Source organism: Cynoglossus semilaevis, chromosome 6, assembly GCF_000523025.1.
Source record: "Cynoglossus semilaevis isolate Cse_v1.0 chromosome 6, Cse_v1.0, whole genome shotgun sequence".
Classification (NCBI taxonomy): domain Eukaryota; kingdom Metazoa; phylum Chordata; class Actinopteri; order Pleuronectiformes; family Cynoglossidae; genus Cynoglossus; species Cynoglossus semilaevis.
The window spans coordinates 12,286,488-12,306,391 of record NC_024312.1 but is presented as its reverse complement, the minus strand read 5'-3'; the positions used below and the strand labels follow the sequence as shown (position 1 = coordinate 12,306,391).

Here is a 19,904-nt window from a genome sequence, read left to right as displayed (position 1 = left end):
ATACGATAAAAACAGGAACAGGAAACCCTACTGAAAATATCATTAAAAAATGTGTTTTATAGGCAGACAGACGTTTAACTTAGAGAAACGACAAATGAAAATGATTTGATTTGCAGTGTCCCCAATCGTCAATTTGATCACATTTTACTGGACGAAGTAGGGTAGACACTTATTTAATTATACATTTATATAAAGTATAAATGTGTGTTTATATCGGCGTCTTTTTCTTACATTAAGATAATACGTCCGACCACACATTTTGTTGTACAGACATCAACATTAGTCAGCCCTGCCGTCGAAATAAATGTAAATAAAATGTGTTTATATTTCAGACACCACTGAATTTGTTCATATGCTGTGGTTCTTTTGTAACATAGACCAGACTTGGGCCGTTCTTCTGTTGACTGTTGTTAGGCAGATGCTGGCCTCTTCTGGTGAAATGGTAAAATCACATAAACAAATGCAATAATCCTCACCACGAGTAAACCGCATTACAGTATAAACTAAAATGGATTTCTTTTGTCGTGTTCTTCTTGGTTTGCAGTTGTATGCAACAACAGGGTGTGGCATGAAATTCTAACATTTCCCACAGAAATATAGTTTTGTTTTCCATTTGATCATTTCAGGTCAGTTAAATTCAAGGAATAGTTGCAGACAGAGTAAGCCTCACAACAGCTAGATGGCGACAACACTCAGACTTGATGGGTTTGGACACTTATGGTAGGCCAAGTTGTTTAGTTTATATATTCTGCTCTCCCTTTCTTTAGACCTAAACAGTGTTAGATAGATAGATTTAGTAGATTAGTCGGTTAGTAGTTGTAGATAGATCGGTCCATGTTAGTAGCAATTATTATTGATTATATTTTTATATAACCATTGTTATTCTAAATTAAATAAGTACTTACATTTGCAAGAGGAGACACCTGTGCTGAACTGTAAACCAAATTTACAAACTCTTAAATAACTATTCACTACCAACAATTTCAGTTTCTGTAATATTCTTTTCCAACAATATACTTAAAACTGTTCTTTTGAGTTTGTGGAGGCTTCATCGTCTTTACTTTAGATGCTGTTTTGTTGTTTTTTTTCTGATGTTTCCCTTGGAGTTCTTTGAGGTTTTTGAAGTTCTACCAACTCACTCCATTTGATATATTACAAAGCTGTAACTGTGCTTATCAAAGGCTCAGCTGTATACAGTTCCTCACAGAGCACAGATAAGACCGAGTGCCAGATATAATCAGACCAACTAGGCGATAGTGAAAGTATTTTAGGCAGGTCTGTGGAAAACTATGATGGTATGATCAAAACCTTTCCAAGAGACACGGTGTGTTGACAGGATCTGGATTTCATTATGTTAAAAAAAAGAATCGCAGCATGTGTTAATCCGTGGAAACGCCTTTAAATATCACTGTGACTACACTGTGTCCAGACATTTGACCACACAAACAAAGTGTGTTTGTGTGTTTGTAAGTGACACAACAGCATACAGTGTCAACACCCTCCTATCATCTTACAGCGGTTCTGTGTTTTGAAGTTCTTGTTGTGAAGAATGAAAAATATTTTTGTTAAAGGGAGGATGGCCTCAGAGACAGGCTGTTCTCGCGATCCCCATCACGGGGGAGGACTGTTTTCATAACATCTATTTTGTACACATTTCTATGGGATTGTATTAAAATAAATAAATAAACAGCACCCTGGGACTCCACAGAAGGAAGGAAATGTGAGGTTGAAGGATTTCCTCCAATGGAAATTTTGGGTTTGTGTTTATTTTGGTTTGCCAAGATTACAACAGTCTGAACGTCTAAACAGAGGTTGTTTTCTGGGTTCATGGTAAAGGTGGCAGCTATAATGTAGGCAGTGGAGTGTACGGCTTTAGAAAATAATATCTAAGACCCTTCATTTAAATGGGAGGTTGAATTAAAAATGTTTCTAAAGTGCACACATTTCCAACCTCGAGGGTGTGTGTTTTCATTCTCCTTGTTAATGTGGTCAGTAGAGACTTGGTGGGGAGAGTGCCAGACTGATTACACTACAGATTCTTGAAATGGTTTCCTTAACCCTGTAAAGCCCAAACCATTGAATAATGGTCCCTCTGAACAAACAAACAAACACAAAATTCAAATGATACAGTTACAGTTTTAATTTGTATCATCAAGTGCTACCATAATGCAGTAATGAGATATTCACTAATGGAACTATGTGGGTGGAAGTCTGGAAAACATATTATATATATTTATATTATATATATTATATATTTACATATATATATAATATATACTTATATATATATATAAAATAATGTATTAATATATAATAATACAGCAAGTTACATATCTAGTTGATGTGATGTTATGATGCTTGATGCTTTATTGCGGCTTATATCCTTGCTTGAGCAGCAGTAAGAGGAAGCCAGAACCAGACGAAGAGCCTGAGAATAGAATGTTAGACATGGTGATCATGTAGTAAGCTGTAAAAGTGCAACAGTCAGTCCGAGAACAGTTAATAATGTCAGTGATACACACGTGTGTGACGAGTCTTCAACAACTTTCCTCGTCTTTGTTTCTATGACAACTGGTGCTACGAGCTGATACTGTTTCACCAACTTTTTGTAGTCTTTCTCTTCGGAGATGCAGTTGTAGGTTCCATAATGCTCTCGTGCAACTGCTGGGATGAGGTTTAGGCAGAAGGACTGCATTTGTTCACAAGTGCTTTCCTGCTTATCGTGCTCCCAGGTGTACACGGCATGGTACGACTCTATTGGACACGACAGGTAGAGGGAGACGTTGAGTGGGACCGTATGAACTGTTACACTTTTGGGTGACAATATATGAGTCTCCCGCTTGAACCGGTTGACTTCCGCTTTTTCTGCAGCAGAAAGAAAAGGTAAAATAATGCTTCCGCTTTTTCTGCAGCAGAAAGAAATGAATTAAATAAATGTGAGTGGAAATCGATGGGCAGGTAACACAGTTTGTAGCTACTGTACCTTCCACTGATGAAAAACACTGAGTTGTTTGCCCATTCTTGACATTCTGAATGCCCCCACTAAGAACAAGTACAGAGATTACAAAGGGTTGTGAAATATTTGAAGGTCTTGAAGAATCAGTCTTTTAAATAAAGAAAGGTCCAACGAGGCTTCTGTAGCACATATTCTACCTTCTTCTACGAATTCTGGGGCTTGTTGTTGTTGTTGTTTCAAATTGCTCAGAGCTCAATAGTTATAACACGTCAAAATGACCAGAAACTCTAAAAATAAGGCAAAAAGCACCTTTTCTAAATGACGTCATACTCCTTTCTAAATGTCTGTGAAGAGGAACAATGGGTCCGATTTCCTTTCCTTTCAACAGTCTTGTTATAAACAATTTCAGTACGGTACTTACAGCACAGCTGGGCTGCAGCCAGACCTAGTCCAGGCACAGTATGGGTCCTGAGCAAGAACACAGTCAGCACAGGACCTGTTGTAATTCTGACAACTTTCAAGATCCAAGATGAAGAGTTTCTCTGAGAAACCCACAACTAACTGTTTCTGGTGGGGGGGAAAAAAACACAGTTTATAGTTTCATGAAGAAGAAGAAATAAAAAAGTGTAGATTACAAGAGAAGCACAAATCAATAATTGTTATTTGGCTCCTTAAATGACTAACTTTCTGCTTTAATAATGGCATTCATGTTTTAAAAACATTCTACAAGTGTGAGAATGGAGTCTGCCTGACTCTTGGGAATGCTTTCTTTGTCAGAAAAACAATAGCAGAAACTCATGTGTCAGCGTAAAGTTGTTCGGAACAACAAATCTCCATCATCCAGCAGAACAGTGCAAATCAATGGCAGCGTTAACGCAGCTGTTTCAAGTTTTGTCGTGCTACGTACGTTAGCAGACCGCTGCACGCTAATGCTAAAGTGTGACCTGTAGTAAATGGATAAACTTGGCATTTAATTAATAAAAACAATATGCTTGGTCCTTTTGCTTGTGTTACCTCACTCTAATCGTCTATCATTAGACTCCAAACCTAAACGGGTTACATTTCCATTTAAACACATTCTTGTACTCGGTGGCCTCACTCATAGGCGCTAATGTGCACCTGCATAATACCTGCAGGGGGTGCTGTGAATGCAAATGTGATCCCCATAGCATTTAATTTAATGTCCCAGTTGTCACGGCACTGAGCGGAGCTAACCTGCTAATCTTAGGTCTGTTACCTTTTGTGTGTCCAGTTTCATGGTTTGTATAGTTGAACTGCTCTGCAGCTGCATTTCAGAGATGATGAAAGGCTCAGACCCAGTGTCTAGGATTTTATAGATCTTTCCGTGATCTGTAGTGAAAGCAAACCACAGAAGCTGTGTGACAAAGTGTTTTTACGTTGAGTGGTATCAGAAGCCAGGTTATAAATACACTCAAATCAAATATTTAAACCCTAAACAGAATAATATGTTGCAGTAAGTTTAAATTGAACTTTCTACATCACTTAAACAAGGTTGATAAGGAATGTTTTGTGCGGAATTAATCATATTTGTCTAAGGTTATTGGTAAGAAGAACTATTGAAGTTAGTTTACAACATGAGATTGAACCAGAAAAATAGATTAACGTTAGATTTGATGTTGAATTCTTTAAGTAAAAGAATTCCTCTGTATGGTTAGGCCACAGAGTTCCAAAGACCAGGTCATTCTGTACAAAAGTTTAATATTTTCAAGTTGTTTCAAGTCACTGGTGCTACTCCCTTTGCCTGAGCTCTGTTTTTATCAAACCAAAACAATATTATCAACACAAAGAATTAATGATTGCTAACATTCTGAATCACATACCAGTGGCCAAAAGTAAAACATTATACATGAGCTGGTCCGCAGCCTGTACTTGGTCCACAACCATCCTGGTGTAATTGATCCTGCTGATATAAAATGGTGCTATGGAGTTTACTGGTCGAACCCAATCGGTCATTTGTGGATAATCCTTCACGACACGCAACGTTTCCTCTGGCAAGCTCCTGCTGTTTGGGTGACACTAAAAAAAATACAAAATAAACATGGCAACTTCAGTTCCTCAGCAACACTGAGTGAAGAGTGTAATAATAGACATAGAAAAGATGAACTGATCCACATGTGCACCATACACGCATATTTTTACACACATTTCTAAGCAGCACAAAAATAAACTTTTACCATTCCTGGTCTTGGAGTCGGTATGCTCTTTGAATAGCCCTTGAAAGTAGAGCTTTGAAATATGTGTTCAATCATACCTACAGTATAGACACAAACTGCAGAATAGTTCCTGGAAGGTGGAGAAAGGTAGGAGAAAAAGAAAAGAAAAGAATTCATTAAAAATGTGTAAAAACGGTTTATTTCTTTTTTTAAACTTTTTTTCCCCACAAATATCTAAAGTTAGAGCAGGCATGTCCTAATTATTCCTGAAATGTCATGTGGCTGCAGGTGTTTTGTTCCAACCAGAATCCAACGCATCGTATTGATGCATGCAGACAGAAAATATTCACTTTTTCTTGCACACTTTTAAGACTTTAAGAAAGTGTTGTTTCTAAACCATTGTTTGTTTAAAAAAACCCAAACAAAACATGCATTCTGTGGTCATGTAGGCCTCTGACAAGACAATGCTGGCGTGACTCGAATGAAGTGTGGTCAAATCTGCTCCAAAATTGAGGGCAAAGACTGAAAGAGCCTCTTACCATCTGACTACAGTGACAGTGGTTATAAAACGATGGTATTAAAACTGTAACTAATGTAGTAGGCATGATCTGGTTGGATCAAAGTCAAGGCATGTGGCATCCATGGGAATACAATTAACACTAATGTTATTGGCCGAGTTGAATCCTTGAATCCTATTAAATGTCCTTTCTACAGATACATGTGAAGAAAATAAAAGTGTCTAACCAGTTACTGGAGAATAAGGCATAGACCCTGGTGTTGGCCCAGTTGTCGTCATGCACCACATAGACATCTTGAAGATGATTAAAATACAGCGCTTTGTCGGGAAATCCACAAACCAGACGAGTCTTCAAAAACGAAGTCCACATGTTTTGGAGCACCGCTTTGGATCCACCTTCATCGACCTGTGAGAACATGTCAAAACTTTATACTGGTGAGACGCACTATCACTTTCAGTGCAAGATAATATCCGTGACCTGGGACTGTCATCGACACAGCGGTGATGGAACAACATTTTCCGACTTGTTTTGGACAGCTGTGCCAGTACAATATGCAGAGGGGATCGTATTGTTATATACTGTATGTTCCAGCTACCAGACAACCTCAGTAAATACAGTTAACACTGCAACACCTTTAAATAGAACACACTCTGACTTATGATCCAGCCAAGAGGGCAACCATGGTCAAAATTATTTATGGACCAGGACATGACTGTACTTTTGAAATGATTGAATGCTATAGAGCAGTGGTTCCCAAACTATTTCTACTGGTACCTCCATGCCGCAACATTGACACGTTGCAAACGCTGTCATGGATAAAGGGTTATTATTAGATAAGATAAGTAATATTGTAGAGCGCTCATCTGGGCCACCCAATGGCCAATAATCCAGGGTAATTATTAACAGGGTTTCATTTGAGCCGTCTCTGCCAGAACAGGATCCGTCACATCCGTGTCACAATGTAAAAACAAAAGATGCGGCAGAACTACTCGTTCTCTGCGTTCTGACAGAACATACCTACTCTTCTGTTTCTACCAGGAACCATGGGAAATATTGCACCTCTAAAACAGACAGAAGTCAGCCGTCAGACTGTAGAGACAGGTGATGGAGGAGGAGTCAACACACGGTTTATACCTGAGAGACTTTTGAAACAGATGCTTTGTTCATTCAGCACTACTGTTTGGTTACACAGCAGTAGTTTAGTGCAGGCTTATCACACACCGCTGAGCTGCAAATTATTTCCCACAAGGTTATGATCTCATGACATCAGGACCTGTCAGAAAATATTTACAGCCCCCATTTTACTGACATATGTGTAAATAATTGCTGACCTTCAACATTTTCCAGAGTCAGCATCAAATAATACTGGCTTTCCTTCTTTGTACGGTTTAATCAAGTGAAATGAGACTGGGAAATGTGGACACAATAAAATGGCACAAATGACACAACCCCACTTTAAGGTCTTAAGGGAGGTCATCCAGGTTAGAAAAGCACGAAATAAATACTGACCATTTGAGGTTTTAGATGCTTAATGACTTGAAGTACTCCCTAAAACATAATTTATCATTTGTTACAGTATAGAAAATATGTCTACTGGACATTTCCAGACGTAATTGTGAAGTGACAGCTAGACAACACAGTGTGATTTAGTATGAACTAGTGACTAAGACCAAAACCCTTCTCCTTTGAGGAGCAGACAGATGTTTCACTAACGTTTCCATTTATAGACACCGTGTAAAGACTGTGACTGGAAAATGTTGTCTGTTTCTCACACACAGTCTATGGAAAACAGAAGCAACATTGATTTCTTAAAGTTCCCTTATACCAACACACCTTACACACTCTGGCAACCTCGGATACAAAAGGGTCTGCATCTGGGCTGGTGCTTGGGTTCTTTTCCTGGAAGAAAATGTAAATCATTTCATTTTCAGGGTCTTGGAGCCGTTTCACCCAGGATGCAGAGATAAATGTAGGCTCTGGGAAAAGAAGAGATATAAATATTTATTCATTGTAAAGCTGAGTCAAGTAAACATTGAGCTACTGAGTAACCTGACTCATACTACACACAAGTAAATAAGTGATAAACAACCAAAAGGTCAAATGTTATTTTGGTTATTTCCTCTTCAGATCGACAGTTTGAATTACTGACCGACTGTTACAGTATGAACCCACCTTTCATCCAATTCTTAGACATCCACACCTCACGTCTGTTGCCAGCTCTCCTTCTAAATTGAAATGTACTTTTGTCTGCATTCAGAGGCACTGCTGCATAGAGGTCCCCGTCTGAACCAAGACAGCAAGAGAGATCACATGAGAGTGCGCAGAAATGTTCAGTTATGGATAACACGAGTTTGCCAATTTGACCATCTGACTTAATGGTATTACATAAGGCATACAGATGATACTGACATGGACATGAGTTACATAAAGAAATCTACACAGGGTTGTACTTGCCTGCAACCACTGAAAGTGTCTTTATGTTGTAGGATGCAGGAGAGATGGCTTTCCCACTATAACTCCTTACTATTCTAGAAGTTTCATTGTTTGACGATAAGTCCTGTGACAAAAAAAGAAAAGGTCGGAGTACAATTGGCACAGTTTTGGGAATAAAATATTGATTAGAAGCTCCACGTGGTCATATAAAATATGCAAAGGATTGGGTGTACAGTATTCAGGGATTCAGGGGAACCAGAGATGTAGTTTTCCAAACATTAGTTGCCAAGTTTAATTATTTATGTTTTTAGTAGTTATTCTTTATGTTTTTACTATAATTTTAATGTTTAATGCAAGTTAAAGTCACCAACAACACAGAAGTCGAGAGAAATGTCAAAATATAAAGTAAAACACAAGCTTTAAACGTCTCAGAGATTTCAGACAGGAGGTGACATCTCAATGACAGCGTCTGTCTAAGACCTTTTACTGGTAACCTGGAAAGAACCAGTCAGCCGATAAGAGGATTAAATTCCCTCTCCTGATTGGCTTATTGTTGCCTGGCGTACTTGTTGACAGTGACCATGGCAGCCACAATTACAGGTGTCAGATGCAAATGTTAGTCAAAACACTCACCTCACCCAGCAAGACGGCTTCAACTGGCCAAATAATATTGTTATTTAAGTTTGGAGAAATATATAAAGAAAAAAAAAACTCTATAGAAATGTTATTTATCTTACCAAACCTTATCTTGTCTTTTAGACGTGGTAAGTTGGCACATTTCCCCTAAAGAGGGCCTGAGCTCTGGTACTACTCAATTGCAAATATTCAAATATGTTTATTATATTTTTAGCAGGTTTACAGACAAGTTTGGTTTAAAATAACGTCTACAATAAACCATCATATAAACTGTACTTACCAGTTTCCAACATGTTGGCCTGGAATCGTTTCTTCCACAGACAAACAAGCCACCATCAAAACTCTCAATGACATTGATGACATTTTTACATGTATGCTGTGACAAAGAGATCAGAGATACTGTGTCACACAGAGCGGCTTCACAGCATTCTTAACTAAAAAGGTAAATGAAAGTTACCCTTTCTGGGCACGGCTTCTGCTCGGTGGCGTTTAGATAAAATATCTGTGGGAAAAATCCATGAGCAGACAATTCAACAAAGTATCTTTGGCTCCAGAGAGACTTTAACTCGGTCTATATTCTTTTTATGGCTAAAAATCACATACAACATAGAACATTCTTGGTAATACATGTTACATAGTGAAACAATAAAGCAATGTCAGTAGTTCTAGATTTCCTTTCCATTTTTTTTTTCATGACTGACCACTCATGCTGACCACTCCGTTTGGTAAATGGAGATTTACGCCTGACGTTTATTAATGAAAGACAGTAAGAACAAAAAGGCAGAACAGTGTTATGTCACAGTGCCCATTACTGACTATGTGTCTTCATTACCAGTTCATTAACAAATAACAGGTACGTTGAAAGCTGTCAGTGGGCTGAGGCTGTAGACTTGGTCTGTGAAAACCATATGTCATGTATCATCAGCGTGTCAAGCTGACAGTATAACCATGAGTTTACTCCGTCAACACGGGTGCAGCTGCAGAGGAAAAACACACTGTACGTCTGCTATTGTGTTATTCACAATAGCAGATTAAAGACCATTGACCAACCTCTTTGACCGTATAGTCCTTTGTGCTGAGTCTGATGATAAAATCTGTCCCTCCAACAATCACTTCTGCAGAGTTATTGTGGAAAAAGAGTATGGTGTGTGGCTGTTTGGTTTGGTACGTATGTCCAACCATGACTGGCTCTGAGAAACAAAGGGCACATTAAATATGCAGTCAATGGTCGGACTAATAAATGCTTTCCAACCTCAATCTAGAGGAATTGTTACATTAAAAAAGTTACATTATTCAACAATTTGGTCATATGTTTTGAAATGTATTAGTTCATATTATATAAATAGTTATATAATAAATAGTTCTATTAAATATTTTATTCAACAGTCCAATTGGGAAAAAAGAAGAATATGCTACACATGACTCCATCTTATTATATATTTTTTCTTGTAGTATTAGTATATAAAATATTGCTTTTCCTAAAACCAACATATCCCCAGAGCATCAAATGATTCCTTCTTCCCTCTTAATCGCTCCGCTGCAATACAGTAAATAAAGTTTTTGTTCACCTGAAATACCAAAAAGTGCCGTTTCGACGGCGATAGACTAGATTTGAGAATACAGTAGGTGAAACTTAACTTAGAATTAACACATTTGTACCATCTCTCCCGCTGCTAAACCGCGATCATATATAAGGGGGTAATTTACCGTGGATTCGAAGTCTGGGAAGGCTTTTATATCCATGCAACAAAAATCCACAGAGCAGCTGTAATTCGAAAGCGACACAGGTACAAATTAGAAAGAACCTCCGCATCTTGTGCAATTACGCAGCTGGCGCTTTGTAGTTACGGCCAGTCATGGTCTGTCTGAGCTTACAGACTGGTTCTGAGTGCTCCTGTGCTCCGCACTTCTACTACTGCTCCTCCTCATCCACCACCCCACTTCTAGTTCATGTTTATGTTTTACCCATAAAAGCGTTGTAACAAAAACATGGATATCAAAGCCTCGAAGTAAAGCTTTGATCATTTGCTCACTAATAATTTAAAGAAGAACAAAAAACTGTTGCGAATTTTTGAGACTTTTTTTTTTTTCTTTTTCTTTTTTTTAAACATGTACTGTAGGGGTTACAGAGTGGTAATAGTACAGCAAAAAAAAATTTGCATGTAGTTTTGCATATGATTTTTCTACAAGATACTGTACAGTGTACCTGGTACCTGTACAGTATCTAGTCTGTCTATGTTATCGTGCATTCGTTTATGTCCTTTATAAAATGTATTATTTTTTTTAAATTTCCACACGCGTCATTTAAAAATGTGATGTTTTCTGGCATATACTTACATGTCAGTTATTATATGTACATTTTTTTTTTAATTATGTGTACAGTGTGGACATATTGAACATCTCTATGTTCTGGAAAGCTGGAGGACTAAAACGTTTTTAGGATATATTGGAAAATTAAATGTATTAATATTATAGTTATTAAAATGTGTGCATAAAGTTATTTATATTTATATATATTTCAAATAAATCTCCCGTGGTCACATTTTTCTAATCTGTAAAACAACGCCCCCTCGATCACTTCAACCAATCAGACGAGAAGATCAAGACGCTGTTTGTTCCTGTTTCCGTGCTGCCATGGTGAGAACCTTTTAAATCATTTTTAGTTTGTTATAGTTAAATTTTTTACACCTTACATTTCGTTGTTTACAAGGATGGCTTATTATTCCTAGGATATGCTGTACATGGTTCACAAAAGTGTATGCTGTAGGTAAAAGGTTAATTAGGTCTATGTTTGTAGTTGCAGCTAACAGGCTAGCACGTAGCCGACGTAGCCGTTACCAATACGTATCTAATCTCACCTGGTGCTTTTGTCACAAAGCAATCATTCAATCACATAATCTATTATCTGTTGTAGCGATTCCGGTTTTGTGGGGATTTAGACTGCCCGGACTGGGTACTTGCCGAAATTAGCACGTTGGCGAGGATTGTAAGTTTTATTATTCTATACATATTGTAGTACTGAAAGTTTAATGTATAATAAAACTGGTTTCTTGTTTTTTCTACAAGTCGAGTGTAAAAATGAAACTCCTCTGTGCTCAAGTGCTGAAAGATTTGCTTGGGGAAGGCATTGATGTAAGACTTAGATTCTTATAACCTCATTATTTAAAGATATTATGTAATCGGAATATACCCACACCCATTAATGCTGTGTCCTTTTTTCCAGTATGAAAAGGTTTCGAAGCTTACTGCAGATGCAAAGTTTGGTAAGTGCCCCTGCACCATGACCCTTGTTGTTTTTATTCGACCTGTCCAAAGGAAATAAGGAAGACACCATAGAAGGTTCATGAACATAAAGGATGAAGATATGAACATGGTTAATTAGGCATTTTTATTGTTTGATTCCAAGGTTTAAACCATCTTTGAAACTACCAAATATGTCCTTTTTTTCCCAGGGAGCTGGAAATTATAAATTATTTAAATCCATAAAAAGAATGGTATGAACGAAATTAAATGAAACGAAAATAATTTTTTAAATAATATACTTTTTTTTTTAGAATATTCTGCCTTTTAATTTCAGCAACACAACTTTAATACCACCACACATGAATTGCAATGTGTTTTAAAATGAGTGTTATTATTTTGTATGGCATAATTCTATACGAGTAATTGTTTTTGCAGATAGTGGTGACATCAAGGCCAGTGTGGCAGTGCTCAGCTTCATTTTGTCCAATGCTGCAAAACATGATGTGGACAGTGAATCTCTGTCTAGTGAGCTGCAACAGCTGGGTCTTCCAAAAGGTTAGTCCTGTCACCATCATACGTCCATGTTTTGATGCAAAGCGTCTAACCCACTGCTGTGTCACAAGTAGTTCACGTTCCTTCCTAAACCATTTATATCAGTGCACAGTACCAGTATTCTAATTTTATTACTCGATCCATCAAGTAGGATCTGTAGTGACAACTACATATAATAAAAAATGGCCCAAAAATAGAATCCCATTGTTTTTAATATACCTTCAAACTGATTTGTATAATTTCCTTTCGGGAAACTGTTCCACTATGCTATTGAAAAGAACAATGTTGACGGATCAAGACCTTGAGGGTGGAGAGGGTTTTACAATGTGGTGATCCCACACTCAGATGACTGCAAATTTAGGATTATAATTTCCTATTTCAAACATATTAACATGTTTGCGCTGCATGGTTGTTTGAGCTTTATTTCAAACGCCATTGATCTGACTCACTGAAGTACAGTAAACCTTTCACATACTCTGGTTTTAGAACATGCGACAGGGCTCTGCAAGTCATATGAAGACAAACACTCTGCACTGCAAGACAAACTGAGAGAGACAAGTCTGCGATGTAAGTATTTGTCCTGGAATGTCGCGCCAGTCGTGGAATGCATGTCGTGGACTGAGACAGACAATTAAGCTCTTCTTTAATCATTTCAGTGGGAAAATTGGAGGCTGTGTCCTGGCGAGTTGATTACACCCTGAGCTCCAGTGAGCAGAAAGAGGTCAATCAACCAATGATTCAGCTGAAACTACAGACTCAAGGTGCAGAGTCAGGCTCCACAGAGACAAGTGTCGTCTCAGTTTCTGCTGACAAGTTCAGAGTCTTGCTTGCAGGTCAGTTTTAGATTTTGTCAAATTGATCAAATTTCTTTGCACAGGAGTTCTGTTTGCATCAAAATGCATACACTTTCTGTATTTCTACAGAGCTCAAACAAGCCCAGGCTATGATGAATGCACTACAGTGAAGAAAAATTCTGTGCTGACAAACTGCCAGAAGTGCCACCTTTGCACTACACAAGTTGCTTACCTACAGTGTTCTCAGTAAAAAGATACAGTATGCAAGAACTGCAGTATTCTGTCCTTGTAAATCCAGCATGTGGTGCCCTCCTACATGCAGGGAGTGCCATTAACACATTTTTAAAAACCCTGTTGATTTAAAAGCTTCTGTAACAAAGAACATGGTTTATATAAATTTAATTATGTACTGTAAAAAAGGCTATGAAAGTGTAACTGCAGCTGAACCCACCGTCTCACACATCCTCTGTCTTTAGCGATTGTTTTTGAGTGATCATATCGGTACATTTTTAGAAAGTTCTTTTATACTACATCTTTGAAGGAAAGTTCATTCCTCACTTGTTTTAAATGATAATTGGTTGTATTTTTCTGATGGATGTACTCCGAAACGCTGAATGGACCATTTTGTAAAAATGATAACAATGTAAAATTTTAACAGTGATCATGTTTTTTAAAAAGTTAAACCAAAAGCTGGTTTATCAGAAATAATTATAATAATATAAAATACAGAAAATGAATATGATACAAAAAGATTATATGGAAAAGTGATCAATGAGTAATTAACTGGTCAGTCATTGTGCTTACTGTTATTCATGACTTTTTAATGTATTACAATAAATCATACCCTGTAGTTTCAGGTTTTGTAAATGTTCGTATCTTTACTATCGTTTAATCGTATCGTTTAATAAAATTTAGTATGACAAACAGAATAACTCAAGTTTCGCCTTAGAATATTCTAATTAAAATTTTACCATTACTTTGTCACCAAACAAATTACTAATCAAAGAATTCTGAACAAATTAGTAATGGTTAGGTGAAACAGCGTGAGGAAATGCACATGCAGTACCCCCAGGAGCCGTTAGGGGGCCATAGCCTGGATTTTTAGGCGGAGTTGCACCTCATGAAACGACGGCGCATGATGACGTCACATTGTTTGGTAACAATTAACAAGCATGTTACGTACAATTTAACGTTGCCTGTTCAACGGCCACGGCAGTTTCGACCATCGTTCTTTTCAACGGTAATAATCTGTACCAGAGTTGCAATTGGATTGATTTAGAATTACGGTAAGAGGTCACAACGTGGTTACACAGATGCATGCGCAACAGGAGTTTGTTTGGGTTCTAAAGGTAACAGTGTAAATAAACGTGGAGCGTTATCCACAGAGTCTGTGTCTGTGTGTTACTTAGCTTTTAGATTATTTATTGTTATTCCTACGAGAGTTGACAACCTTTGCTTTTAATTCAGTCATTTGTTATTGTTTAATATAAACTCCGGATATAATCCGGAGATTTACACTCTTGGTCCGCTTATCCCAAATTAAGCGCACATTGATACTCATGAGAGTTCACGTCGTCATTGCTAGTATTTTGACATTCAAGGGAGTTAGCTGTAAATGTGGCGAATTTAAGGGAGTTTAACGAGAAAGTGCAGCGGATATTTGCTTCAGGCGACAAATTGGCCACCTATCACTGTGAGTGGTCAGTCCAGGTGTCAGTCTAAACCTGTATCCACTCATAGACGCCATCATTGGGTGATGTTAAAGTTACACAAAGTAACTAAAATAGTAAAAAAAAAAAAAGAATAATGCAAATATATAAAATAAACTCTAAACACCACAAATGCTAAAAAAAAATGGTACAGATACAAATGAGAATAATACAAATATATAAAATAAACCCTAAACACCACAAATGCTAAAAAAAAAGTGGTACAGATACAAATGGCTTGATTGTATTAGAATACTAATAACACTACTATAATAATACTTATACTACTAATAGTATACCAATAACATTACGTTATTAACTATTTCTGCATTTGTTTTACGTTAAACATCCCAATTATTTACACTGGCTTTGACGTCACCAGTTTGAACCTTTTGTGACAAGTTTTATTCTCATTGTTTTAGCCCTTTTTCCTCTTATCATAAAAAATGCCTGAGGGACCAGAACTCCACCTAGCCAGCGTCTATGTGAACAAAATGTGTAAAGGAGTGGTCTTCAGTGGACCGGTGACAAAATCAGAGGTCAGTAAGAGTCCGGACGTGCCCTTCACCTGCGAGGCCTACCTCATCACAGCTGTTTCCAGAGGGAAAGAAGTGAAGCTAACCCTCACACCATTGAAGAGTGATGGAAGTAATCAGAGAGCTAAAAGAGCACAAACGGACCAACCCATGGACATCGTCTTCCGTTTCGGGATGTCCGGTTATTTCACCTTTACGACAGAGGATGAGTTGCCCAAACATGCACATTTACGCTTTCATTCCAAGGAGAATCCCTCCAGGGTGCTGAGCTTTGTAGATACACGGAGGTTTGGCAGCTGGGAGCCCAATGGGACATGGCATTCTGATAGAGGGCCCTGCATCATGTTTGAATATGAAAAATTCAGGTGAGTCATCTCATAGTCTCTCATGCCTCCTGTGGATTTAGATAAACACTACTGCACTGACACGTTGATAATTTTGCAGAGACAATGTGGTGACACGTCTCTCTGACCGAGCCTTTGATAGACCCATCTGTGAAGTTCTCCTCAATCAGAAATACTTCAACGGCATCGGGAACTATCTGAGGGCAGAGATTTTGTTCAGGTAATTTAAACAAATTACAGCATGCATACACTGTAGATAAGTAACATGCTCCTGTTGATGAAGATGTGTCACAAGTATCAGTTCCTTTTTGGTATTTCTGAGAAGTGACGCTATAAATATAACATAGATGTGCCTAAAATAATAATTGTATTTATAATGGGGCTGTCTTAACAGGAACCAGTTAATTTAAGCCCAAAGTAAGACTAGTGTAGAATCTTACTATAGTACATGGTGCAAAAGTACACAAAGTGATATGCAGAAGACGCAGGGACCAGGCAGTGATTGTTATTGGCTTTCACATTAAGGTAGCCATACAACACTATCTTCTCATTAGCTCGTTGACATCCGTGGCACTGATGCTGCTTCCTCAGTAAATTACAGGGAAGTCAATGGCACTGCCACAGTTTGGTGGCATATCTCCAACATTCTGTGGCGTACACTGAAAGATGTTTCCTCATAATAGTCTCTGCCCATCCTTTTCTTGATCATCTGTCCCACAGTTGTTCCCACCGCTTTTTAACTGCTTCAGTTCTCATTATTCCCATGACCATGAGTTTCACATATCTCTGTCTTTGCTGAATATGACTGAGTCACTACTGACTAACTGACTTTGAACAATGTACAGTTAGATCATGATGTAAACGCCGCGTCACTTCCCCGGGTTTTGAGGGCCATTTTCTTATGAAACATAATGAAATCCTTTGAGTGATCCCAGTTTCCTGCCTCTGTGGGAAGACGTTATGAATCAGACAGACACTAAAGAGACAAAGTTGTATTGTTTCACTGAAAGAATATGCTCTCTTTCACTTTGTAGGTTGAAAATACCTCCCTTTGTGTCGGCTAGAACGGCGCTGGAGGGACATGAGTCAGAAGATCTTAATGAAAATGAAAAACCTGTAAAGACAGAGATCACAGCCAGAAAGGTGAAGGTTAGGGTTAGATCTTTGAGCCAAAGGAGTCATCCACATTACCACCATCTGTTTTATAACACCTCTATATTCTGTACTGAAGGCCTCCCACACAGTTAAAAAGAAAGCAATGAAAGAGGAGACGGGGGATCTGCTCCGACTGTGTCATACGGTGCCTCTGGAGGTGGTGAACCTGGGTACGTCATTCATATGAGTTTACTGAACATTTTCAGCCGGACGTCTTCTAAGTCCTGATATTTTTATGCTTTTTTTTCTGTGAGTTCAGGTAGTGGTAAGGGTTATGACCCCACAAAGCAAGACTACTCTGACTTTGAAGCCTGGCTTCAGTGTTATTACGTGGATGGAATGAACTCCATCAGGGACCACAACGGCAGAACCATGTGGTTCACAGTGAGTCAAAGAAGATAGATAAATACAGTAGATAAATATTTATGTGTTGTTATTAACATGAACTCCTCTGACTGTTTCAGGGAGAGCCAGGTCCCATGGCCCCTAAAGGTATGTCATACTTTGAAAGCACATGATTGTAGTACCACCTTGAACCACAGTTTACCTAAAGAACTGCCTCAGACCAACCATATGCAGAAAACATTTTTGTCCTTTACAGACATACTGTAACAGCACCCAGAGGTACAGTAGACATCGTCATGTTCACGGTACCAGTTAGAGCTGGTTTCATCTGTTTGAGATGAATTTTTGTCCAGCTCTAAATATCCTTCAGAAGATTGGCCTGCATTGGTCATATAGCCATGGCTACTGCCACCGTTCTGCACTGTTGGTCAAATTCTTTTCTTGTCATTCAACTGTTGCAACAGAAAACAAAACTATTTAAACAGTTAGCATTTTTGCAGTTGTCCCCAGAGAACACTGTAGACAGACATTTGGGAAACGAGAGACATTGAATCACAGTTAACATGTAATCGAAAATCCCCACTGTCGAACAGAACAACATCAACGTGTCCCTCTCACTTTATTTTTGGTCACTTAAACTTTATATAGACTCATTCCAGGATCCAGATTGATGTGGTTTCCAAAACGTGTAAGTCAGTTCATCTCACTGTGATGTTATCATTACAGAGTCAAAGTCACCCAAGGCTAAAAAGAGAGCAAAGACAGCGAGCGACAACGATTACACTGATGACAACAAAAAGGTACTATCACGTCCAAATATTTTGCTGCTAACAGTTTTGACCAAATAGTGCCAAAAATTAAACAGCCAGTGTTACATATCTCTAATTGTCTTTCTTCAGATGGCAAAAGGCAACACAAAGAAAACCCTGTCAGAAACAAAGCCCTCACATCATCAGGTAACTGGATCCAACAGGAAGCAGCTGGAAAAGGACAAAGTAAAGAGTGGAAATGGATCACCTGCAGGTCAGTTATTAATAAATATCCTCTTTTATCGTTTATATTCTTCATTGGAGAAGAGTTCTAATGCAACTTTTTATCACAGGTTCTCAGAGGCGGAGCCAGAGACTGACCAGGCAGAGAAACCTGACTAAATAAGACTTTACTGTTGTTTTTTTATTATTATTTTCTACAAAACGTTTGTGTATGTAATTTTAAAGGGAAGTAAAAACATTTTTAACAAATATTTACAGACTACAGTAACGAGTTTCAACCACAGCATCAGTTAGTGATTCATCATTTGGGAGGGATTCACTGTGACATCATGAAAAGAGAAGTGACATCTTTTCAAGTAAGCCATGGTTGTAATGTTTGCTGTAATTATGTGTCACAATAACACACCCACTCCCGGCAGAGTGGGCAGGGGACGGATATACCAACTTAGATCGTGAGCCAAATCATTTAACTCCTAGGCTGCCTGGACCGTCTTAAACTACTGGTTGTATAATACTGTATGTCGAATGCTGGACCATCGTTAACACTGGCATTTAAGCCTAGCATTGCTTTAATCTCGAAACTACCAGAAAGTATTAGTTGTAGGGAAGTGAGCAGTGCCCTGAAGACAGACTCCTCCCTTTTGTTCACTAAAACAATTGCACGAAAATAAACAGGGTTATTACAGCTGAAGGCATTGTGAGCCATCTCCTGTCTACATTAACAGGGTTATTACAGCTGAAGGCATTGCCATCTCCTGTCTACATCCAAACACACATCTAGCACAGAAAGCGGAACCACATGGTTTGTTTGTCTGGCTATAGCTGCTGCCAGTGCTCAGTGGTGCACACCTGCATCCAACTGTGAGGCTCTCTGTGTCTTTGACCTTGTGGTCTGGACCATCTCAGCTATGTGGAATTGACAACAATGTTTAGTTCCTCCTTTATCTGTATGTTTGTATCACATGCTGCAGCCTGTGATACAAACACAAACTGTGAAGAAGCTGATTTTTCATCCCCCACACCTCCTACTGGGAATCTACTGTTAGTGTGCCAAAAACCTTGGACTTATCCAAGGCTTCCCAGAAAAGTGTCTTGTGTTTCTGAAATGAAAACTGAAAATCCAGGTGTTTTCATAGTCATTCCCAAAGACAGGTGATTACCAGGCTCCAAATGCAATTGAAGGGTGAAAAAAAGGACTTCTGGTTGTTGTATTGGCTAGGCTAACATGTTGCAACATATGTCCTATGGCTGATGATGAGGTTCACAGACCAGATGGAGCAGTTATCTAAATACATTAGTTCTTAGACTGACAAAAGATTGGATTGACAAATGGATGGATGAATAAAATGGCTTCACAATTTTTTTTATTGACATATTAATGAAGACATTTAAATATTTGTGTTTTCAGTATTTTGACAACCAGTACACACTGAAGCAGACTTGACGCAGAGAAATATGACAACACTGTCAAATACAGACCAAAGGGCAACAATAAGTTAATACTGTTGTTAAATGGG

General features: G+C 38.3%; 4 protein-coding genes across 9 annotated transcripts in view; 2 read left to right on the top strand and 2 right to left on the bottom strand.

Annotated features, from left to right (window-relative positions):
• The window catches only part of hps5 (HPS5 biogenesis of lysosomal organelles complex 2 subunit 2), a 32,199-nt gene that overhangs the window by 3,308 nt on the left and 8,987 nt on the right, over positions 1-19,904 (bottom strand). Inside the window, exon 24 of the mRNA XM_008312065.3 lies at positions 9,534-9,540. The gene's annotated coding sequence lies outside the window, so the exon portion shown is untranslated. The remainder of the gene's footprint in view (positions 1-9,533; positions 9,541-19,904) is intronic.
• On the bottom strand, positions 1,767-10,603 carry sema7a (semaphorin 7A (JohnMiltonHagen blood group)). 5 transcript variants are annotated; one of them, XM_025056122.1, is made up of 15 exons: positions 10,425-10,603; positions 9,768-9,907; positions 9,175-9,219; positions 8,998-9,093; positions 8,103-8,205; positions 7,821-7,931; positions 7,482-7,624; positions 5,875-6,053; positions 5,152-5,260; positions 4,798-4,993; positions 4,194-4,306; positions 3,378-3,523; positions 2,932-3,042; positions 2,523-2,894; positions 1,767-2,428 (listed from the first exon to the last, which is right to left on the bottom strand). In XM_025056122.1, the coding sequence occupies exons 1-15, from the start codon at positions 10,528-10,530 to the stop codon at positions 2,377-2,379; spliced, it is 2,022 nt and encodes a 673-aa protein (XP_024911890.1). In that variant the 5' UTR covers positions 10,531-10,603; the 3' UTR covers positions 1,767-2,376. The 5 variants fall into 5 exon arrangements, with proteins under 5 accessions (XP_024911890.1, XP_024911892.1, XP_024911889.1 ...); XM_025056121.1 differs by having other exon boundaries at positions 1,770-2,894; XM_008312069.3 differs by having other exon boundaries at positions 1,774-2,865; positions 2,984-3,042; positions 10,425-10,602.
• Positions 11,263-14,162, top strand: commd4 (COMM domain containing 4). Its single transcript, XM_008312068.3, has 8 exons — positions 11,263-11,354; positions 11,632-11,703; positions 11,784-11,849; positions 11,941-11,980; positions 12,396-12,515; positions 12,999-13,079; positions 13,169-13,345; positions 13,436-14,162. The coding sequence occupies exons 1-8, from the start codon at positions 11,352-11,354 to the stop codon at positions 13,474-13,476; spliced, it is 600 nt and encodes a 199-aa protein (XP_008310290.1). The 5' UTR covers positions 11,263-11,351; the 3' UTR covers positions 13,477-14,162.
• Positions 14,311-19,078, top strand: neil1 (nei-like DNA glycosylase 1). 2 transcript variants are annotated; one of them, XM_025056131.1, is made up of 10 exons: positions 14,311-14,546; positions 15,438-15,916; positions 15,996-16,115; positions 16,930-17,038; positions 17,127-17,220; positions 17,310-17,434; positions 17,515-17,542; positions 18,122-18,195; positions 18,295-18,418; positions 18,498-19,078. In XM_025056131.1, the coding sequence occupies exons 2-10, from the start codon at positions 15,462-15,464 to the stop codon at positions 18,548-18,550; spliced, it is 1,182 nt and encodes a 393-aa protein (XP_024911899.1). In that variant the 5' UTR covers positions 14,311-14,546; positions 15,438-15,461; the 3' UTR covers positions 18,551-19,078. The 2 variants fall into 2 exon arrangements, with proteins under 2 accessions (XP_024911899.1, XP_024911898.1); XM_025056130.1 differs by having other exon boundaries at positions 14,311-14,592.